Raw genomic sequence first — 23,271 nt, forward strand, 5'->3', positions numbered from 1 at the left:
AGTGAGTGATTTTCGTGTGCAAGTTCGGTACTAGTCCCTCTAGGATTTTCCAGGTGTATATAATCATGTATCTCTCCCTCCTGCGTTCCAGGGAATACAGGTTTAGAAACCTCAAGCGCTCCCAGTAATTGAGGTGTTTTATCTCCGTTATGCGCGCCGTGAAAGTTCTCTGTACATTTTCTAGGTCGGCAATTTCACCTGCCTTGAAAGGTGCTGTTAGAGTGCAGCAATATTCCAGCCTAGATAGAACAAGTGACCTGAAGAGTGTCATCATGGGCTTGGCCTCCCTAGTTTTGAAGGTTCTCATTATCCATCCTGTCATTTTTCTAGCAGATGCGATTGATACAATGTTATGGTCCTTGAAGGTGAGATCCTCCGACATAATCACTCCCAGGTCTTTGACGTTGGTGTTTCGCTCTATTTTGTGGCCAGAATTTGTTTTGTACTCTGATGAAGATTTAATTTCCTCATGTTTACCATATCTGAGTAATTGAAATTTCTCATCGTTGAACTTCATATTGTTTTCTGCAGCCCACTGAAAGATTTGGTTGATGTCCGCCTGGAGCCTTGCAGTGTCTGCAATGGAAGACACTGTCATGCAGATTCGGGTGTCATCTGCAAAGGAAGACACGGTGCTGTGGCTGACATCCTTGTCTATGTCGGATATGAGGATGAGGAACAAGATGGGAGCTAGTACTGTGCCTTGTGGAACAGAGCTTTTCACCGTAGCTGCCTCGGACTTTACTCTGTTGACGACTACTCTCTGTGTTCTGTTAGTGAGGAAATTATAGATCCATCGACCAACTTTTCCTGTTATTCCTTTAGCGCGCATTTTGTGCGCTATTACGCCATGGTCACACTTGTCGAAGGCTTTTGCAAAGTCTGTATATATTACATCTGCATTCTTTTTGTCTTCTAGTGCATTTAGGACCTTGTCGTAGTGATCCAGTAGTTGAGACAGACAGGAGCGACCTGTTCTAAACCCATGTTGCCCTGGGTTGTGTAACTGATGGGTTTCTAGATGGGTGGTGATCTTGCTTCTTAGGACCCTTTCAAAGATTTTTATGATATGGGATGTTAGTGCTATTGGTCTGTAGTTCTTTGCTGTTGCTTTACTGCCCCCTTTGTGGAGTGGGGCTATGTCTGTTGTTTTTAGTAACTGAGGGACGACCCCCGTGTCCATGCTCCCTCTCCATAGGATGGAAAAGGCTCGTGATAGGGGCTTCTTGCAGTTCTTGATGAAAACAGAGTTCCATGAGTCTGGCCCTGGGGCAGAGTGCATGGGCATGTCATTTATCGCCTGTTCGAAGTCATTTGGCGTCAGGATAACATCGGATAGGCTTGTGTTAATCAAATTTTGTGGCTCTCTCATAAAAAATTCATTTTGATCTTCGACTCTCAGTCTGGTTAGCGGCTTGCTAAAAACTGAGTCATATTGGGACTTGAGTAGCTCACTCATTTCCTTGCTGTCATCTGTGTAGGACCCATCTTGTTTAAGTAGGGGCCCAATACTGGACGTTGTTCTCGATTTTGATTTGGCATAGGAGAAGAAATACTTTGGGTTTCTTTCGATTTCATTTATGGCTTTTAGTTCTTCCCGCGATTCCTGACTCCTAAAGGATTCTTTTAGCTTAAGTTCGATGCTTGCTATTTCTCTGACCAGTGTCTCCCTGCGCATTTCTGATATATTGACCTCTTTTAGCCGCTCTGTTATTCTTTTCCGTCGCCTGTAAAGGGAGCGCCTGTCTCTTTCTATTTTACATCTACTCCTCCTTTTTCTTAGAGGAATAAGCCTTGTGCATACATCGAGTGCCACCGAGTTAATCTGTTCTAGGCATAAGTTTGGGTCTGTGTTGCTTAGTATATCTTCCCAGCTTATATCGGTTAGGACTTGGTTTACTTGGTCCCACTTTATGTTTTTGTTATTGAAGTTGAATTTGGTGAATGCTCCCTCGTGACTAGTCTCATTTTGTCGGTCTGGGGCTCCACGCATACATGTCTGAACCTCAATTATGTTGTGATCTGAGTATATTGTTTTTGATATGGTGACATTTCTTATCAGATCATCATTGTTAGTGAAGATGAGGTCTAGTGTATTCTCCAGTCTAGTAGGCTCTATTATTTGCTGGTTTAAATTGAATTTTGTGCAGAGATTTAAAAGCTCGTGTGAGTGTGAGTTTTCATCAGAGCTGCCTCCTGGTGTTATTACTGCAACAATATTATTTGCTATATTCCTCCATTTTAGGTGCCTTAAGTTGAAATCCCCCAGGAACAAGATGTTGGGTGCAGGAGCTGGAAGATTTTCCAGACAGTGGTCAATTTTTAACAGCTGTTCCTGGAATTGCTCGGATGTTGCATCCGGAGGCTTGTAGACTACCACAATGACTAGGTTTTGGTTCTCGACCTTTACTGCTAAAACTTCCACTACGTCATTTGAGGCATTAAGCAGTTCTGTGCAAACAAGTGACTCTGCAATGTACAGGCCAACCCCCCCCTTTTGCCTGTTCACTCTGTCACATCTGTATAGGTTGTAACCTGGGATCCATATTTCGTTGTCCAAGTGATCCTTTATGTGGGTCTCAGTGAAAGCCGCGAACATTGCCTTTGCCTCTGCAAGCAGTCCACGGATGAAAGGTATTTTGTTGTTTATTGCTGGCTTTAGACCCTGTATATTTGCAAAGAAGAATGTTATCGGACTGGTGGTATTGTTGGTACTGGGGGGGGATTTTTTTTCCGGCATTAGTATCTGTATCTGTTGGTTTGGAGTGGAGGCCATCGACTGTGGTTCCACTCCAGGAATGACTGGATTTGGTGTACGATTTCTGCCATTTCCTGCCAGTTTTTTTTCCTTCCTGGCACTAAAAAACCTCTCCCTCTTGAGTGGCTGTGGCTACCCAGGTTTTCCCATGGCCTGGATGTTTTGTATCTTTTTGTCCCCTTTAGATGGTATGCCTGGCAATTTAAGTTATAGCACAGTCTTTCCTGTACTGAAGAGGTACACATTTCAGGGTGAAAAAGCTTACAGGAAGGGAGTTTGCATTTTCCTGTTGTCATATGGGCATGACATTTTCTAGGGTGGTCATAGTTGCATGTCCCATCTGTTTTTCCAGATTTCCCATGCCAGCAGATACCAAGTGCATAGTATGTGCACAGGCTTGGTTTCCGTTTGCCTTGGGTTTCTGTGACTGTATTCCCTGTTGGTGCATGTTTCCCTGTCTTATTCCTATCCTCCTTAGCACCAACAATGGAGCTCCCACCAGTTGTTTTTGGTAATTTATCCTCACTATTGCTATTGGAGTCCTCTTGTTTGCTATTTCCTGCGGTATTTCTGGTTTGCAATATTGGTTTTATCTTATCTTTGACTACACTTGTTTCCCTACTATGGCTCCTGTCCTCTATGAGGTCATTTATATGTATTCCTTCCTGCGTATAATTCCCGACTACCTGGACAAAATCTCCAGCTTCACCATTACTGTCTCCCAGGACAATATCTCCAACTTCACCATTTCTGTCTCCCAGGACAGCACCTCCAGCTTCACCATTACTGTCTCCCAGGACAGCACTATCAGCCCCACATTTACTGACTACCAGGACATCACCTCCAGCCTTACAGTTTGTGACTACATGGCCAGTATCAAGGGCAGTACCATTCAGCCCGGACTTTTTATGTTCCCATCTGTTGTAGAAAGCTTCCAGGTTTTCTATGAAAGCAGCTTTGATGTTATCCTCTTTTAATACCCTTGTGATTTTAGTCCACAGATTTTCCTCATTTGGGCATACCCAAAAACACTTCTCTGTTTTAATACTGCTTGTAGCTAGTTCTGGGATATCTGCACAAGGAGCGTGACACCAATTTCCACAAAAATGACAATTTATCCATGTGGTAGCCCGTTTGTTTGACTGACCACAGACTACACACAGCTTCATAATGATTTGAATGGTTGATTTATTGCAAGTCTACTAGCAACCTCTTGAATATTATATTAATAACCTTAAATGAAGCTCTAGCTATTTGTATTTCTGTTTCTAACTCTTTTTGTATATTGGACAGCTTACCGTCACGTTCCTGATTTTTAATGTTTGTGTTTATAAGGGCGCCTACAAACCCATCCGTTTACAGTCTGCTTTATTGTCCAACGAAACTGTTTGAAACCAGTCCCGGGTTCGGACCAGTCAAGGGTTCGGACCAGTCGATCTGCTCTGATCAGTGGGTCACTTATTTAAAACATACTGGTCGGTGATTTGAGCTAACACATAGCTAACACATAGCTAACACATAGCTTTAAGCAGAGGTACGATAAAGCTCATGGTTCAGGGAGTGAGACCTAGTAGCGACCAGTGAAGAGGCGGGGCCAGGAGCTTGGACTTGACCCCTGCAACCTCAACTAGGTGAGTACAACTAGGTGAGAACACACACACACACACACACACACACACACACACACACACACACACACACACACACACACACACACACACACACACACACACACACACACACACACACACACACACACACACACACACACACACACACACACACACACACACACACACACACACACACACACACTCACACACACACTCACACTCTCACACACACACTCACACTCACACACACACACACACACACTCACACACACACACACACACACACACACACACACACACACACACACACACACACACACACACACACACACACACACACACACACACACTCACACACACACACACACACACACACACACACACACACACACACACACACACACACACACACTCACACACACACACACACACACTCACACACACACACTCACACACACACTCACACACACACTCACACACACACACACACACACACACACACACACACACACAAATGCAAAGTCATGAAGATTGGGGAAGGGCAAAGAAGACCGCAGACACAATATAGTTTAGATGGCCAAAGACTGCAAACCTCACTCAAGGAAAAAGATCTGGGGGTGAGTATAACACCGAGCATATCTCCTGAGGCGCACATAAATCAGATAACTCCTGCAGCATACGGGCGCCTGGCAAACCTACGGATAGCGTTCCGATACCTCAGTAAGGAGTCGTTCAAGACCCTGTATACCATTTACGTCAGGCCCATACTGGAGTATGCAGCACCAGTTTGGAATCCACACCTAGTCAAGCACGTCGAGAAATTAGAGAAAGTGCAAAGGTTTGCAACAAGACTAGTCCCAGAGCTACGGGGATTGTCCTACGAAGAAAGGTTGAGGGAAATCGGCCTGATGACACTGGAGGCCAGGAGGGTCAGGGGAGACATGATAACGACATATAAAATACTGCGCGGAATAGACAAGGTGGACAAAGACAGGATGTTCCAGAGATGGGACACAGACACAAGAGGTCAAAATTGGAAGTTGAAGACTCAGATGAATCGAAGGGATGTTAGGAAGTATTTCTTCAGTCATAGAGTAGTCAAGTCATGGAATAGTCTAGAAAGTGAAGTAGTGGAGGCGGGAACCATACATAGTTTTAAGGCGAGGTATGATAAAGCTCACGTAGCAGGGAGAGAGAGGACCTAGTAGCAATCAGTGAAGAGGCGGGGCCAGGAGCTATGACTCGACCCCTGCAACCACAAATAGGTGAGTACAAATAGGTGAGTACACACTCACACACACACACACACACACACACACACACACACACACACACACACACACACACACACACACACACACACACACACACACACACACACACACACACACTCACACACACACTCACACACACTCACACACACACTCACACACACACTCACACACACACTCACACACACACTCACACTCACACACACTCACACACACTCACACTCACACACACTCACACACACTCACACTCACACACACTCACACACACTCACACTCACACACACTCACACTCACACTCACACACACTCACACACACTCACACACACTCACACTCACACACACACTCACACACACTCACACACACACACACACTCACACACACTCACACACACTCACTCTCTCTCACACACACACACACTCACACTCTCACACACACACTCTCACACACACACTCTCACACTCACACTCTCACTCTCTCACACACTCTCACACACACTCTCACACACTCTCACACTCTCACACACACACTCTCACACACTCTCGCACACTCTCTCTCTCTCTCTCTCTCTCTCTCTCTCTCTCACACACACTCTCTCACACCACTACTACTACTACTACTGCATGATGCTGTACCTCTGTAATAATATAAATGGATAATAGGCTGGCTTTTCAGATTACAGGTAGTGGTAAAGTTTGTGCATTAATATTACAGTAAATGTGTTTTATTTTTTATTTTATCTTTTTATAGATTATACTGCTCTCTCTGTGGATACTGTGCATTATATTTTGAAATTTTATTTAAATTTGTTTACAGTTCTTGCATATCAAAATGTTATATATCACTATTATATTTTATTTATTGGTTCTGTAACCAAAGTATCTAAGTCCCCCATTATTTCTTATACAGTTTCTTCTTACAGAGTGAGTGACAGGTATGGTCGTCACATTGTTGCCACTGATGCTGTCCGAAAGGGATCAGTAGTGTTTGTTGAGAAGCCTTATGCAGCGATACTTCTGCCAGAATATCACAACACCCATTGTCATAATTGTTTTACTCCAGCTGCCAATCCTGTACCGTATGTTGATTGGACAATACTTTCTTTGTTCATTTTTCTTTTTGTTGCTTTCTGTATCAGAGTAACTTTCCATTTACTGTATATTGTAAAGTGCTTATATAGAATCTTAACTGAGACGTGGTTTAATTCAAAAAGTCAGGACATGCCTGCGGAATGTCACATTCATGGTTTTAAATTGTTCCAAGTAGATAGAAGTATCGGGAAGGGGGGTGGGGTGGCACTGTATGTCCGAGATTGCTTGAACTGTTGCATAAAAACGGGTATTAAGTCTGAAGTAACACATACAGAGTCTGTTTGGATAGAATTTTCAGAGGGGCATGAAAAACTGATTTTAGGTGTGATATACCGTCCCCCAAACTTAGATAGGGACCAAGGGAGACTACTATGGGAGGAAATTGTTAAGGCCACAAGGATGATAATATAGTAATTCTAGGAGAGTTTAACTTTAGTCATATTGATTGGAATTTCTTGACTGGGAATTTAGAATCATACGACTTCTTAGAAGTAGTTCAGGATTGTTTTTTGAAGCAGTTTGTGACAGAACCTACAAGGGGAAATAACCTGCTTGACTTAGTTCTGGCAAACAATGAATCCCTTGTTAATAATTTAGAAATTTCAGAGGAACTGGGTGCTTGCGACCACAAATCAATTACATTTAGCATTGAATGGAAGTACGATAGTAGCGATAACTCAGTAACAGTCCCAGATTTTCGCTTAGCAGATTACGTAGGGCTTAGAGAACACTTATCATCTGTTGACTGGGGTAACGAATAAAGGTATCAATATGACAGTTTTTGAACACTATACATGCTGCTCAAAGAACGTTTATCCCGGCTGAAATATCTACTAGGGCATAAGAAAGGAATTTATAGGCGTATCAAAAGAGGTGAGGGTCATCTTATGAATCAGTATATTGACATTAAGAGGGACATTAAAAAGGGGATAAGAAAAGCTAAAAGGGACTATGAAATTAAAGTTGCTAGGGATTCTAAAACTAACCCAAAAAGTTTTTTCCAGGTCTATAGAACAAAAGATAGAGATAATATAGGTCCCCTTAAAAATAACTATGGGCATCTTACTGACAACGAAAATGAAATGTGCTCGATTTTAAATAATTATTTTCTCTCGGTTTTTACACAGGAAGACACTAACAATATTCCAGTAATTAATTTTTATAGTGGGCTAGAAGAAAATAAATTATGTAACATCACAGTCACTAGTGAAATGGTTGCGAAGCAGATAGACCAACTGAAGCAAAATAAGTCGCCGGGTCCTGATGTTTTTTTCAAGGGTCCTTAAGGAATGCAAAATGGAACTCTGTGAACCATTAACAAATATTTTTAATTTATCTCTTCAAACAGGTGTAGTGTCTGATATGTGGAAGATGGCTAATGTAGTTCCTATTTTTAAAACAGGGGACAAGTCGTTACCGTCAAATTACCGCCCAATAAGCCTGACCTCAATTGTAGGCAAATTACTAGAGTCAATTATAGCTGAGATTATAAAAAGCCATCTCGATAAGCATAGCTTGATTAATGATACTCAGCATGGATTCACAAGAGGCTGGTCTTGTCTAACTAATTTATTAACTTTCTTTAGTAAAGCTTTTGAGGCTGTTGACCGCGATAAAGAATTTGATATTATTTACTTAGATTTTAGTAAGGCTTTTGATAGAGTTCCGCACCATAGACTGTTAAAGAAGGTGGCAGCTCATGGCATTGGGGGAAAAGTGCTCTCATGGATCGAGTCATGGCTCACAGACAGGAAGCAGTGTCCATTAATGGGGTTAAATCTGAGTGGGGATCTGTAACAAGTGGCGTTCCACAGGGATCAGTCTTGGGCCCGTTGTTTATAATATACATCAATGATCTTGATGAGGGAATTACTAGTGATATGAGCAAATTCGCCGATGACACAAAGATAGGTAGGATAATTGATTCAAATGTAGATGTTGTGGAACTTCAGGAGGATTTAAACAAACTCTATTCTTGGTCAGAAAAGTGGCAGATGCAGTTCAATGTAGATAAATGCAAGGTTCTGAAGCTTGGGAGTGTCCATAACCCTAGCACTTTTAAGTTAAATGATGTAGAACTTAGCCATACAGATTGCAAAAAGGACTTGGGGGTTATGGTGAGCAGCAACCTTAAACCAAGACAGCAATGCCTAAGCGTACGTAATAAGGCAAATAGATTACTGGGATTTATATCAAGAAGTGTAAGCAACAGAAGTCCAGAGGTCATACTGCAGCTATATACATCATTAGTAAGGCCTCACCTAGATTATGCAGCTCAATTCTGGTCTCCATATTACAGAATGGACATAAATTCGTTAGAAAACATTCAGCGTAGGATGACTAAATTAATACATAGCATTAGATATCTTCCTTATGAAGAAAGATTGAAGACTCTTAAGTTACATTCACTTGTTAGACGAAGAATGAGGGGAGACCTGATCTAAGTGTATAAGTGGAAGATAGGTATTAATAAAGGGGATATTAATAAGGTCTTGAGGATATCTCTCCAAGAGAGAACCCGCAGTAATGGATTTAAATTAGATAAGTTTAGATTTAGAAAGGACATAGGAAAGTATTAGTTTGGAAATAAGGTAGTTGATGAGTGGAACAGTCTACCTAATTGGGTTATTGAGGCTAGGACTTTGGGTAGTTTCATATTTAGGTTGGATAAGTACTGGATAACTGGGATGCTTAAATGTGCATGGATGTAGTGCGGATGACAAGAAACAGATGATTGCTGATGTTATGAATGAAAAGAAGTTGGATGTCCTGGCCCTAAGCGAAACAAAGCTGAAGGGGGTAGGGGAGCTTCGGTGGGGGGAAATAAATGGGATTAAATCTGGAGTATCTGAGAGAGTTAGAGCAAAGGAAGGGATAGCAGTAATGTTGAATGATCAGTTATGGAAGGAGAAAAGAGAATATAAATGTGTAAACTCAAGAATTATGTAGATTAAAGTAAAGGTTGGATGCGAGAAGTGGGTCATAATAAGCGTGTATGCACCTGGAGAAGAGAGGAATGCAGAGGAGAGAGAGAGATTTTGGGAGATGTTAAGTGAATATATAGGAGCCTTTGAACCAAGTGAGAGAGTAATTGTGGTAGGGGACCTGAATGCTAAAGTAGGAGAAACTTTTAGAGAGGGTGTGGTAGGTAAGTTTGGGGTGCCAGGTGTAAATGATAATGGGAGCCCTTTGATTGAACTTTGTATAGAAAGGGGTTTAGTTATAGGTAATACATATTTTAAGAAAAAGAGGATAAATAAGTATACAAGATATGATGTAGGGCGAAATGACAGTAGTTTGTTGGATTATGTATTGGTAGATAAAAGACTGTTGAGTAGACTTCAGGATGTACATGTTTATAGAGGGGCCACAGATATATCAGATCACTTTCTAGTTGTAGCTACACTGAGAGTAAAAGGTAGATGGGATACAAGGAGAATAGAAGCATCAGGGAAGAAAGAGGTGAAGGTTTATAAACTAATAGAGGAGGCAGTTAGGGTAAGATATAAACAGCTATTGGAGGATAGATGGGCTAATGAGAGCATAGGCAATGGGGTCGAAGAGGTATGGGGTAGGTTTAAAAATGTAGTGTTAGAGTGTTCAGCAGAAGTTTGTGGTTACAGGAAAGTGGGTGCGGGAGGGAAGAGGAGCGATTGGTGGAATGATGATGTGAAGAGAGTAGTAAGGGAGAAAAAGTTAGCATATGAGAAGCTTTTACAAAGTAGAAGTGATGCAAGGAGGGAAGAGTATATGGAGAAAAAGAGAGAGGTTAAGAGAGTGGTGAAGCAATGTAAAAAGAGAGCAAATGAGAGTGGGTGAGATGTTATCAACAAATTTTGTTGAAAACAAGAAAAAGTTTTGGAGTGAGATTAACAAGTTAAGAAAGCCTAGAGAACAAATGGATTTGTCAGTTAAAAATAGGAGAGGAGAGTTATTAAATGGAGAGTTAGAGGTATTGGAAGATGGAGGGAATATTTTGAGGAATTGTTAAATGTTGATGAAGATAGGGAAGCTGTGATTTCGTGTATAGGGCAAGGAGGAACAACATCTTGTAGGAGTGAGGAAGAGCCAGTTGTGAGTGTGGGGGAAGTTCGTGAGGCAGTAGGTAAAATGAAAGGGGGTAAGGCAGCTGGGATTGATGGGATAAAGATAGAAATGTTAAAAGCAGGTGGGGATATAGTTTTGGAGTGGTTGGTGCAATTATTTAATAAATGTATGGAAGAGGGTAAGGTACGTAGGGATAGGCAGAGAGCATGCATAGTTCCTTTGTATAAAGGCAAAGGGGATAAAAGAGAGTGCAAAAATTATAGGGGAATAAGTCTGTTGAGTATACCTGGCAAAGTGTATGGTAGAGTTATTATTGAAAGAATTAAGAGTAAGACGGAGAATAGGATAGCAGATGAACAAGGAGGCTTTAGGATAGGTAGGGGGTGTGTGGACCAGGTGTTTACAGTGAAACATATAAGTGAACAGTATTTAGATAAGGCTAAAGAGGTCTTTGTGGCATTTATGGATTTGGAAAAGGCGTATGACAGGGTGGATAGGGGGGCAATGTGGCAGATGTTGCAGGTGTATGGTGTAGGAGGTAGGTTGCTGAAAGCAGTGAAGAGTTTTTACGAGGATAGTGAGGCTCAAGTTAGAGGATGTAGGAAAGAGGGAAATTATTTCCCAGTAAAAGTAGGCCTTAGACAAGGATGTGTGATGTCACCGTGGTTGTTTAATATATTTATAGATGGGGTTGTAAGAGAAGTAAATGCGAGGGTCTTGGCAAGAGGCGTGGAGTTAAAAGATAAAGAATCACACATAAAGTGGGAGTTGTCTCAGTTGCTCTTTGCTGATGACACTGTGCTCTTGGGAGATTCTGAAGAGAAGTTGCAGAGATTGGTGGATGAATTTGGTAGGGTGTGCAAAAGAAGAAAATTGAAAGTGAATACAAGAAAGAGTAAGGTTATGAGGATAACAAAAAGATTAGGTGATGAAAAATTGGATATCAGATTGGAGGGAGAGAGTATGGAAGAGGTGAATGTATTCAGATATTTGGGAGTGGACGTGTCAGCGGATGGGTCTATGAAAGATGAGGCGAATCATAGAATTGATGAGGGGAAAAGGGTGAGTGGTGCGCTTAGGAGTCTGTGGAGACAAAGAACTTTGTCCTTGGAGGCAAAGAGGGGAATGTATGAGAGTATAGTTTTACCAACGCTCTTATATGGGTGTGAAGCATGGGTGATGAATGTTGCAGCGAGGAGAAGGCTGGAGGCAGTGGAGATGTCATGTCTGAGAGCAATGTGTGGTGTGAATATAATGCAGAGAATTCGTAGTTTGGAAGTTAGGAGGAGGTGCGGGATTACCAAAACTGTTGTCTAGAGGGCTGAGGAAGGGTTGTTGATGTGGTTCGGACATGTGGAGAGAATGGAGCGAAACAGAATAACTTCAAGAGTGTATCAGAGTGTAGTGGAAGGAAGGCGGGGTAGGGGTTGGCCTAGGAAAGATTGGAGGGAGGGGGTGAAGGAGGTTTTGTGTGCGAGGGGCTTGGACTTCCAGCAGGCATGCGTGAGCGTGTTTGATAGGAGTGAATGGAGACAAATGGTTTTTAATACTTGACGTGCTGTTGGAGTGTGAGCAAAGTAACATTTATGAAGGGGTTCAGGGAAACCGGCAGGCCGGACTTGAGTCCTGGAGATGGGAAGTACAGTGTCTGCACTCTGAAGGAGGGGTGTTAATGTTGCAGTTTAAAAACTAGTGTAAAGCACCCGTCTGGCAAGACAGTGATGGAGTAAATGATGGTGAAAGTTTTTCTTTTTCGGGCCACCCTGCCTTGGTGGGAATCGGCCAGTGTGATAAAAAAAAAAAAAAAAAAAAAGTACATGAGTAGGAGGGGTTGGATTTGAGTGGGACTTGCACATCAGAGCTTATTTCTTGGGTAGCATTGAAAATTGGGTTGGGGAAATGTTTTGTTAGTGGGATGAATTGTAAAGGACCTGCCTAGTATGGGCCAACAGGCCTGCTGCAGTGTTCCTCCTTTCTTATGTTCTTAAGCATTTTGATGAATCTTCAAAGTTTAAATTTTCAGCGCTAGGGGGCCACAGAAAATATTTGCTAAGCATTTCAACATTTTGACACTTTTGGTTAAACAATTGCTTTAAGTAAATAGACACTCTGGAAAGAATGAAGATTACATTATTTTAACCCTTGAACTGTCCAAATGTAGATCTATGTTCACTCGCGTGGTGCTCCAAATATTTTGAAAAATAAAAAATCATTTTTTTTTCTTTTAAAATGAAGAGCACATTTTTCTAAATATTTTTTTTTTATTATTATCACACTGGCCGATTCCCACCAAGGCAGGGTGGCCCGAAAAAGAAAAACTTTCACCATCATTCACTCCATCACTGTCTTGCCAGAAGGGTGCTTTACACTACAGTTTTTAAACTGCAACATTAACACCCCTCCTTCAGAGTGCAGGCACTGTACTTCCCATCTCCAGGACTCAAGTCCGGCCTGCCGGTTTCCCTGAATCCCTTCATAAATGTTACTTTGCTCACACTCCAACAGCACGTCAAGTATTAAAAACCATTTGTCTCCATTCACTCCTATCAAACACACTCACGCATGCCTGCTGGAAGTCCAAGCCCCTCGCACACAAAACCTCCTTTACCCCCTCCCTCCAACCTTTCCTAGGCCGACCCCTACCCCGCCTTCCTTCCACTACAGACTGACACACTCTTGAAGTCATTCTGTTTCGCTCCATTCTCTCTACATGTCCGAACCACCTCAACAACCCTTCCTCAGCCCTGTGGACAACAGTTTTGGTAATCCCGCACCTCCTCCTAACTTCCAAACTACGAATTCTCTGCATTATCTTCACACCACACATTGCCCTCAGACATGACATCTCCACTGCCTCCAGCCTTCTCCTTGCTGCAACATTCATCACCCATGCTTCACACCCATATAAGAGCGTTGGTAAAACTATACTCTCATACATTCCCCTCTTTGCCTCCAAGGACAAAGTTCTTTGTCTCCACAGACTCCTAAGTGCACCACTCACTCTTTTTCCCTCATCAATTCTATGATTCACCTCATCTTTCATAGACCCATCTGCTGACACGTCCACTCCCAAATATCTGAATACGTTCACCTCCTCCATACTCTCTCCCTCCAATCTGATATTCAATCTTTCATCACCTAATCTTTTTGTTATCCTCATAACCTTACTCTTTCCTGTATTCACCTTTAATTTTCTTCTTTTGCACACCCTACCAAATTCATCCACCAATCACTGCAACTTCTCTTCAGAATCTCCCAAGAGCACAGTGTCATCAGCAAAGAGCAGCTGTGACAACTCCCACTTTGTGTGTGATTCTTTATCTTTTAACTCCACGCCTCTTGCCAAGACCCTCGCATTTACTTCTCTTACAACCCCATCTATAAATATATTAAACAACCACGGTGACATCACACATCCTTGTCTAAGGCCTACTTTTACTGGGAAAAAATTTCCCTCTTTCCTACATACTCTAACTTGAGCCTCACTATCCTCGTAAAAACTCTTCACTGCTTTCAGTAACCTACCTCCTACACCATACACTTGCAACATCTGCCACATTGCCCCCCTATCCACCCTGTCATACGCCTTTTCCAAATCCATAAATGCCACAAAGACCTCTTTAGCCTTATCTAAATACTGTTCACTTATATGTTTCACTGTAAACACCTGGTCCACACACCCCCTACCTTTCCTAAAGCCTCCTTGTTCATCTGCTATCCTATTTTCCATCTTACTCTTAATTCTTTCAATTATAACTCTACCATACACTTTACCAGGTATACTCAACAGACTTATCCCCCTATAATTTTTGCACTCTCTTTTATCCCCTTTGCCTTTTATACAAAGGAACTATGCATGCTCTCTGCCAATCCCTAGGTACCTTACCCTCTTCCATACATTTATTAAATAATTGCACCAACCACTCCAAAACTATATCCCCACCTGCTTTTAACATTTCTATCTTTATCCCATCAATCCCAGCTGCCTTACCCCCTTTCATTTTACCTACTGCCTCATGAACTTCCCCCACACTCACAACTGGCTCTTCCTCACTCCTACAAGATGTTATTCCTCCTTGCCCTATACACGAAATCACAGCTTCCCTATCTTCATCAACATTTAACAATTCCTCAAAATATTCCCTCCATCTTCCCAATACCTCTAACACTACATCCACGCACATTCAAGCATCCCAGTTTTATAAAGTTTTTCTTCTTCTCTTTTTTAGTAAATGTCTACAGGAGAAGGGGTTACTAGCCCATTGCTCCCGGCACTTTAGTCGCCTCGTACGACACGCATGGCTTACGGAGGAAAGATTCTTTTCCACTTCCCCATGGACAGTAGAAGAAATAAAGAAGAACAAGAGCTATTTAGAAAAAGGAGAAAAACCTAAATGTATGTATATATATATGCATGTGCGTGTCTGTGAAGTGTGACCAAAGTGTAAGTAGGAGTAGCAAGATATCCCTGTTATCTAGCGTGTTTATGAGACAGAAAAAGAAACCAGCAATATATATATATATATGTATATGTATATATATATATATATATATATATATATATATATATATATATACACACACATATATATATATATACACACACACACACACACACACACACATATATATATATATATATATATATATATATATATATATATCTATATATATTTGGAGAGAGATTAACAAGTTAAGAAAGCCTAGAGAACAAATGGATTTGTCAGTTAAAAATAGGAGAGGAGAGTTATTAAATGGAGAGTTAGAGGTATTGGGAAGATGGAGGGAATATTTTGAGGAATTGTTAAATGTTGATGAAGATAGGGAAGCTGTGATTTCGTGTATAGGGCAAGGAGGAATAACATCTTGTAGGAGTGAGGAAGAGCCAGTTGTGAGTGTGGGGGAAGTTCGTGAGGCAGTAGGTAAAATGAAAGGGGGTAAGGCAGCCGGGATTGATGGGATAAAGATAGAAATGTTAAAAGCAGGTGGGGATATAGTTTTGGAGTGGTTGGTGCAATTATTTAATAAATGTATGGAAGAGGGTAAGGTACCTAGGGATTGGCAGAGAGCATGCATAGTTCCTTTGTATAAAGGCAAAGGGGATAAAAGAGAGTGCAAAAATTATAGGGGGATAAGTCTGTTGAGTGTACCTGGTAAGGTGTATGGTAGAGTTATAATTGAAAGAATTAAGAGTAAGACGGAGAATAGGATAGCAGATGAACAAGGAGGCTTTAGGAAAGGTAGGGGGTGTGTGGACCAGGTGTTTACAGTGAAACATATAAGTGAACAGTATTTAGATAAGGCTAAAGAGGTCTTTGTGGCATTTATGGATTTGGAAAAGGCGTATGACAGGGTGGATAGGGGGGCAATGTGGCAGATGTTGCAAGTGTATGGTGTAGGAGGTAGGTTACTGAAAGCAGTGAAGAGTTTTTACGAGGATAGTGAGGCTCAAGTTAGAGTATGTAGGAAAGAGGGAAATTTTTTCCCAGTAAAGGTAGGCCTTAGACAAGGATGTGTGATGTCACCGTGGTTGTTTAATATATTTATAGATGGGGTTGTAAGAGAAGTAAATGCGAGGGTCTTGGCAAGAGGCGTGGAGTTAAAAGATAAAGAATCACACACAAAATGGGAGTTGTCACAGCTGCTCTTTGCTGATGACACTGTACTCTTGGGAGATTCTGAAGAGAAGTTGCAGAGATTGGTGGATGAATTTGGTAGGGTGTGCAAAAGAAGAAAATTAAAGGTGAATACAGGAAAGAGTAAGGTTATGAGGATAACAAAAAGATTAGGTGATGAAAGATTGAATATCAGATTGGAGGGAGAGAGTATGGAGGAGGTGAACGTATTCAGATATTTGGGAGTGGACGTGTCAGCGGATGGGTCTATGAAAGATGAGGTGAATCATAGAATTGATGAGGGAAAAAGAGTGAGTGGTGCACTTAGGAGTCTGTGGAGACAAAGAACTTTGTCCTTGGAGGCAAAGAGGGGAATGTATGAGAGTATAGTTTTACCAACGCTCTTATATGGGTGTGAAGCGTGGGTGATGAATGTTGTAGCGAGGAGAAGGCTGGAGGCAGTGGAGATGTCATGTCTGAGGGCAATGTGTGGTGTGAATATAATGCAGAGAATTCGTAGTTTGGAAGTTAGGAGGAGGTGCGGGATTACCAAAACTGTTGTCCAGAGGGCTGAGGAAGGGTTGTTGAGGTGGTTCGGACATGTAGAGAGAATGGAGCGAAACAGAATGACTTCAAGAGTGTATCAGTCTGTAGTGGAAGGAAGGCGGGGTAGGGGTCGGCCTAGGAAGGGTTGGAGGGAGGGGGTAAAGGAGGTTTTGTGTGCGAGGGGCTTGGACTTCCAGCAGGCATGCGTGAGCGTGTTTGATAGGAGTGAATGGAGACAAATGGTTTTTAATACTTGACGTGCTGTTGGAGTGTGAGCAAAGTAACATTTATGAAGGGATTCAGGGAAACCGGCAGGCCGGACTTGAGTCCTGGAGATGGGAAGTACAGTGCCTGCACTCTGAAGGAGGGGTGTTAATGTTGCAGTTTAAAAACTGTAGTGTAAAGCACCCTTCTGGCAAGACAGTGATGGAGTGAATGATGGTGAAAGTTTTTCTTTTTCGGGCCACCCTGCCTTGGTGGGAATCGGCCAGTGTGATAATAAAAAAAAATAATAAAATATATATATATATACAGTGGACCCCCGGTTAACGATTTTAATCCGTGCAAGAGGGCTCATCGTTATGCGAAATAATCGTTATGCGAATTAATTTTCCCCATAAGAAATAATGGAAATAAAATTAATCCGTGCAAGACGCCCAAAAGTATGAAAAAAAATTTTTTTTACCACATGAAATGTTAATTTTAATACACACAAACTGAAAAAGGCATGCACAATTACATGACACTTACTTTTATTGAAGATCTGGTGATGATTGATGGGATGGGAGGAGGGGAGAGCATTATCTTCTTACTGTTTAGAAGGGGAATCCCCTTCCATTAGGACTTGAGGTAGCAAGTCCTTTTCTGGGGTTACTTCCCTTCTTCTTTTAATGCCACTAGGACCAGCTTCAGAGTCACTGGACCTCTGTCGCACAACAAATCTGTCCATAGAGCTCTGTACCTCCCGTTTCTTCAAGACTTTCCTAAAATGGGCCATAACATTGTCATTGAAATAGTCACAAGCACGGCTTGCAACAGCTGTGTCAGGGTGATTTTCATCTATAAAGGTTTGCAGTTCAAACCACTCTGCACACATTTCCTTAATCTTTGAAGTAGGCACAATGGATTTCACAACTGGCATAGGCTTCTCAGGGTTAGCCCCAAACCCTTCAAAATCTTTCTTAATTTCCATACTAATTCTCACCCTTTTTACCACAGGGTTGGCACTAGAAGCTTTCTTGGGGCCCATGGTCACTTATTTTCCAGAAACACCACCGAAAACACTGTAATAATACGAAATATTCCGAGTGTATGCTTGGATGTTACCGCGGAGGCTGGCTGGTAAACAATGGGACGGCCGGCACATGTGAGGGCACATTGGACGCGTCTCGGACGAAAATCGGTATGCGGGTTTTTAATCGGTATGCGGGGCAAAAATTTTGCGATAAAAGTAATCGTTATGCGGAAAAATCGCTATGCGATGCCATCGTTATGCGGGGGTCCACTGTATATATATATATATATGTGTGTATATATATATATATATATGTGTGTATATATATATATATATGTGTGTGTATATATATATATATATTTATATTTATTTTCTCCATGGGGAAGTGGAACAGAATTCTTCCTCCATAAGCCATGCGTGTCGTAAGAGGCGACTAAAATGCCGGGAGCAAGGGGCTAGTAACCTCTTCTCCTGTATATATTACTAAATGTAAAAGGAGAAACTTTTGTTTTTCCTTTTGGGCCACCCTGCCTCGGTGGGATACGGCTGGTGTGTTGAAAGAAAGAAGATATACTTATATTTCTCCATTGGGAAGTGGAACAGAATTCTTCCTCCGTAAGCCATGCGTGTTGTAAGAGGCGACTAAAATGCCGGGAGCAAGGGGCTGGTAACCCCTTCTCCCGTATAAATTACTAAATTTAAAAAGAGAAACTTTCGTTTTTCTTTTTGGGCCACCCTGCCTTGGTGGGATATGGCCGGTGTGTTGAAAAAAAAATATATATATACAGTGGTCCCTCAATAATCGTCCGGCCTGAAAGTCGTCCATTTCGGAAATAGTCCTGTTTTTTCGTCTAAATATTGGCTCGCAAATGGTCCGTTAACTCGCTAATCGTCCTTCGTCCAGGACGGGAACTCACGCTCTGAGCCGCCTGGGCCTGCCTTCCCAGCCAGTGTGCCATTGTTTACCAGTGAGTGACGGTCCCCTCACATGCTCCTACGAAATATTTCATAATATTCCATTGATTTTAGTGCTTGCAAGTGCTAAATAAGCTACCATGGCTCCAAAGGAAGCTTCTAGTGCCAGCCCTTTGGTAAAGAATGTGAGAAACGGATAATTTATGAAAAAGTTTGTAGAAAAATACAAAGATGGTGGTAGAGTGGAAGCAGTTGTGATAGTGGTTGATGTACATAAGAACATAAGAAAGGAGGATCACTGCAGCAGGCCTGTTGGCCCATTCTTGGCAGGTCCTTTACAATTCATCCCACTAACGAAACATTTTCCCAACCCAGTCCTCAATGCTACCCAAGAAATAAGCTCTGATAACTCTATCCACTCATTTGCAAGTCCCAAATGATTGGATAGAGTTATCAGAGCTTATTTCTTGGGTAGCATTGAGGACTGGGTTGGGAAAATGTTTCGTTAGTGGGATGAATTGTAAAGGACCTGCCGAGCATGGGCCAACAGGCCTGCTGCAGTGATCCTCCTTTCTTATGTTCTTATGTTCATCAACCACTATCACAACTGCTTCCACTCCACCACCACCATCTTTGTATTTTTCTACAAACTTTTTCATAAATTATGCGTTTCTCACAATCTTTACCAAAGGGCTGGCACTAGAAGCTTTCTTTGGTGGTAGTGATGGTGGTAGAAGATAGTAGTGATAGTGGTAATAGTTGTAATAGTGGTAGAAGGTCGTAGTGATGGTGGTAGAGGGTTCCTTCTTTAGTGATTCAGCGATTCCACCAACTCCTTGAACGACGAACGAATGAAAGTTCAGGTAAGATCCCAAATGGGATGAGCGGGGAAGATGGGACAGACAAAGAATAGTGCTGGAGAGGAGTGTTCTTAGTTGTAGAAATAGAGCCAGGGCTTAACCCAGCAGCAAAGGCGATTGTGGGACAGATATTGAGAAGAGAAATTCAGGCTCTTCTGTTGGGACTCCGGTGGGGTGAGCGGGGAGGGAGGGACATGGGACGTTTAGCACTAGAGAGGAGTGTAGAACTGGGCCATGTCTTAACCCAAAAGCTAAGGCGAACGTGGGTCAGAGAATGGTTCCTGTCATAGAAGGTACCTGTCAACATTTCTACCAACTCCTCCAATGGTGTTGGAGTTATATAGGGCTACAGAAAACACCGCAGCCTCACCACCATTATGGACGGCTTACACTCAGTGACCCTTGTATACCCAACAACAACAACACAACACAACACCTCTTGTGACCTATGTAATGACTTATTTTATTCATTCTAGAGTATATTCCATGTTTCTATGTTATTAATATTGTTTATTATGTCATATTAGTTGAATTGTGATAGATAAATAAGCCATAGAGTTGATATTAGTGTCATATTCTAAGACAATAAACTTCCCATCCCTCCCTCACACAAACAAATAGCCAATAAGAACATAACAATGGAAGAACACTGCAGGTCTACTGGCCCATACAAGGCAGGTCCTTATCAAAATGACCTCTACCCAAAGCTACCCAAGAATTTACTCCCGTACCCAATGACACAAATCAAACTCGGCTCCTCCAACTCATATATTTGTCCAATCTCTTCTTAAAGCTACCCAAGGTCCTAGCCTCGATCACCCTACTGGTAAGTGTGATGTTAAATAAGAGCTTAAGAAAGTAGGAACACTGGAACAGGCCTGCTGGCCCATACTAGGCCGGTCCTTCACAAATCCAACCCACTAACAGAACAAATGCTACCCAAGCAATAAGCTCAGGTGCAAGTCCGACTCAAATCCAACCCCTCTCACTCGTGTATTTATCCAACCTAAATTTGAAACTACCCAGTGTTTTAGCTTCGATCACCCTACTAGGCAGACTGTTCCACTCATCAACTACCCCTATTACCAATGTTCATTTATACATTTTATTAGTGCCCTAGAGTCCTTATGGAGGGGGATTCCCCTTCCAAATAACCTCTCTTCCCTCTCTCCCATTCATCAACAACAGCCTTCAATAAAGGTAACTGTCATGTTGAATGTTCATTCTTTTGTGCATGTCTGGAACGAATTAATTGGATTTACATTATTTCTTATGGGGAAAATTGATTCGAAAATTGTCCATTTCGATAATAGTCGCACTTCCAGGAACGGATTATGGACGATTATTGAGGGACTACTGTACTTATATTTATCAGTCCCTCTTTATGTTACAAAAAAGTACTGTATATTCATATGCAATGAAAATAGACATGTTAAAATTTATTTTCCCAGATGTAAATATTGTTGTGATGCAATATTCTGCAAAGAAGAATGCCGTGAGCTTGGACAAACATGGCACCAGTATGAATGTGGTATTCTTCATATTTTATCATCTGTGGGAATTGCTCACCTTGCTGTCCGGGTCATTCTTGTAACAGGATGGAAGCGTTGTTGTGATATCAGGTATGTTGATAAGTAAACATGTGTAATTAGATTTATACACAGTACATACATCATATTTTTGTCATTCAATGGTGACTTTCTTTCAAGTGGTTATCGTGTTGCTGGTGAAAGGGTCTTGGTCTAAAGAATCAGGGTACCATCCTTTTCTTTGGATCGAGTTTGATTACCTCCCAGTTTCCAGTTGCTGCATGGCCAATATGGATTTAGCACTTTCTTGTGATTGTAATAATTCACAGCTATTTGCCTTTAAAAAATTAATTTAATATGTTTTTGTACTTTGTCATCCAAGCTGGTATCTTTTTTGGTTCAACATTGACTATGTTGTTGAGGTCATCAACCAGATCTGGAATGGAGATGATACAGGTGATGTTCACAAAACTTTCTGAGTTCGGGCAGTGATGCTCTTGACCATTTTTGTGTTTTCTTTGCCTTAACCCCTTCAGGGTCCAAGGCCAAAATCTGAAGTGGTGTTCCAGTGTCCAAGAAATTTTGAAAAAAAAAAAAAATTATTTTTCTTACAGAATTAAAGAGCATATTTTTGTGAAGGTAATAAGACAAAAAAAAAAATCTGATCAGTACTTACCGAGATACAGTGCCAAGAAGTTTGTCAAAAATGATGTGGTGGCGGCAACATCGACGAATTCCACATACGCGCATTACATTATTTTGCGGTTTTTATTGTTTTTTCTTTTCTTTTCCAATTTTTTTCTATTCCTACTAACATTTGGGGCCTGAGAGACCAATACTGTATATAATGTATATATATAAACTCACTGTATTGAACACAATAACCGCACTAAAGTTATTATCATATTATTGTTTACCACTGTTGTTTATTACAATAAACATGCACAAATCTTGTATAATACTAATGTTCTATCATATATTTACATATTTACAATCACTGGACATGGTTTTAGAACTGCTGGAGCTTGTGGAACTCCTTGAAACAAGGCACCATGCACAGAGGCACCTTACATTCCTCACACAAACCGAGTGTCTTTGCATCTTTGTTGCCATCGTTTTGTTTGTGCACAGACGATGCATCTCTTCTGAGCAAATTTCTTCTGAGTTGAAGGAAGTTGTATTATGAAATGATCACCTTCCCTCCTCAAACGCTTGGGTATATCCTGAGGAATTCGAGGACCGTGTTGTATAGCAGGTGTTCTTACCTGGTACTTCATTATGAGTTGTCTGACAACAGACAAACAAAATTCACCATACTGTGGTCTGTTGCCAGTCTTTATTTGGTACATATTATATGCATTGAGCATTGAAATGTCCATGAGATGGAAGAAAAGTTTCATGTACCACTTGTAACTCTTACGAACACAGTCAACAAAACCAATCTGCATGTCACATTTGTCAACCAAGCGCATGTTTTGTGTATAATCAATCACTGTCACTGGTTTTCGAATACGTTCATTAGTCACTCGATCAACTTTGCCACTGTCTTGCATTTCATTACGGTGAATGGTTGTCAACAATGTGACATCTCGTTTGTCATGCCACCGTAATGCCATGATGTCATTGGCAGTAAACACCTGCACGTCATCACAACGAGCACCTGCATTGAGCCTGGGTATATGTTTACGATTAGAACACACTGTGCCACACACATCTGTCTTGTTCACTCGCATGAAATCACTGAGTAATGGGCTTGTGTACCAGTTATCGGTATATAATGTATGCCCCTTACCA

At 41.5% G+C, this 23,271-nt stretch overlaps 1 protein-coding gene across 7 annotated transcripts in view; it reads left to right on the forward strand.

Moving 5' to 3' along the window:
* Positions 1–23,271, forward strand: part of LOC128695761 (SET and MYND domain-containing protein 4) — a 100,318-nt gene that overhangs the window by 53,190 nt on the left and 23,857 nt on the right. For all 7 annotated transcript variants that reach the window (XM_070092976.1, XM_070092974.1, XM_070092977.1 and 4 more), the window contains 2 exons: positions 6,563–6,718; positions 21,400–21,570. In XM_070092976.1, the coding sequence (XP_069949077.1) occupies positions 6,563–6,718; positions 21,400–21,570 (327 nt within the window). The remainder of the gene's footprint in view (positions 1–6,562; positions 6,719–21,399; positions 21,571–23,271) is intronic.

Source organism: Cherax quadricarinatus, chromosome 41, assembly GCF_038502225.1.
Source record: "Cherax quadricarinatus isolate ZL_2023a chromosome 41, ASM3850222v1, whole genome shotgun sequence".
Lineage (NCBI taxonomy): Eukaryota > Metazoa > Arthropoda > Malacostraca > Decapoda > Parastacidae > Cherax > Cherax quadricarinatus.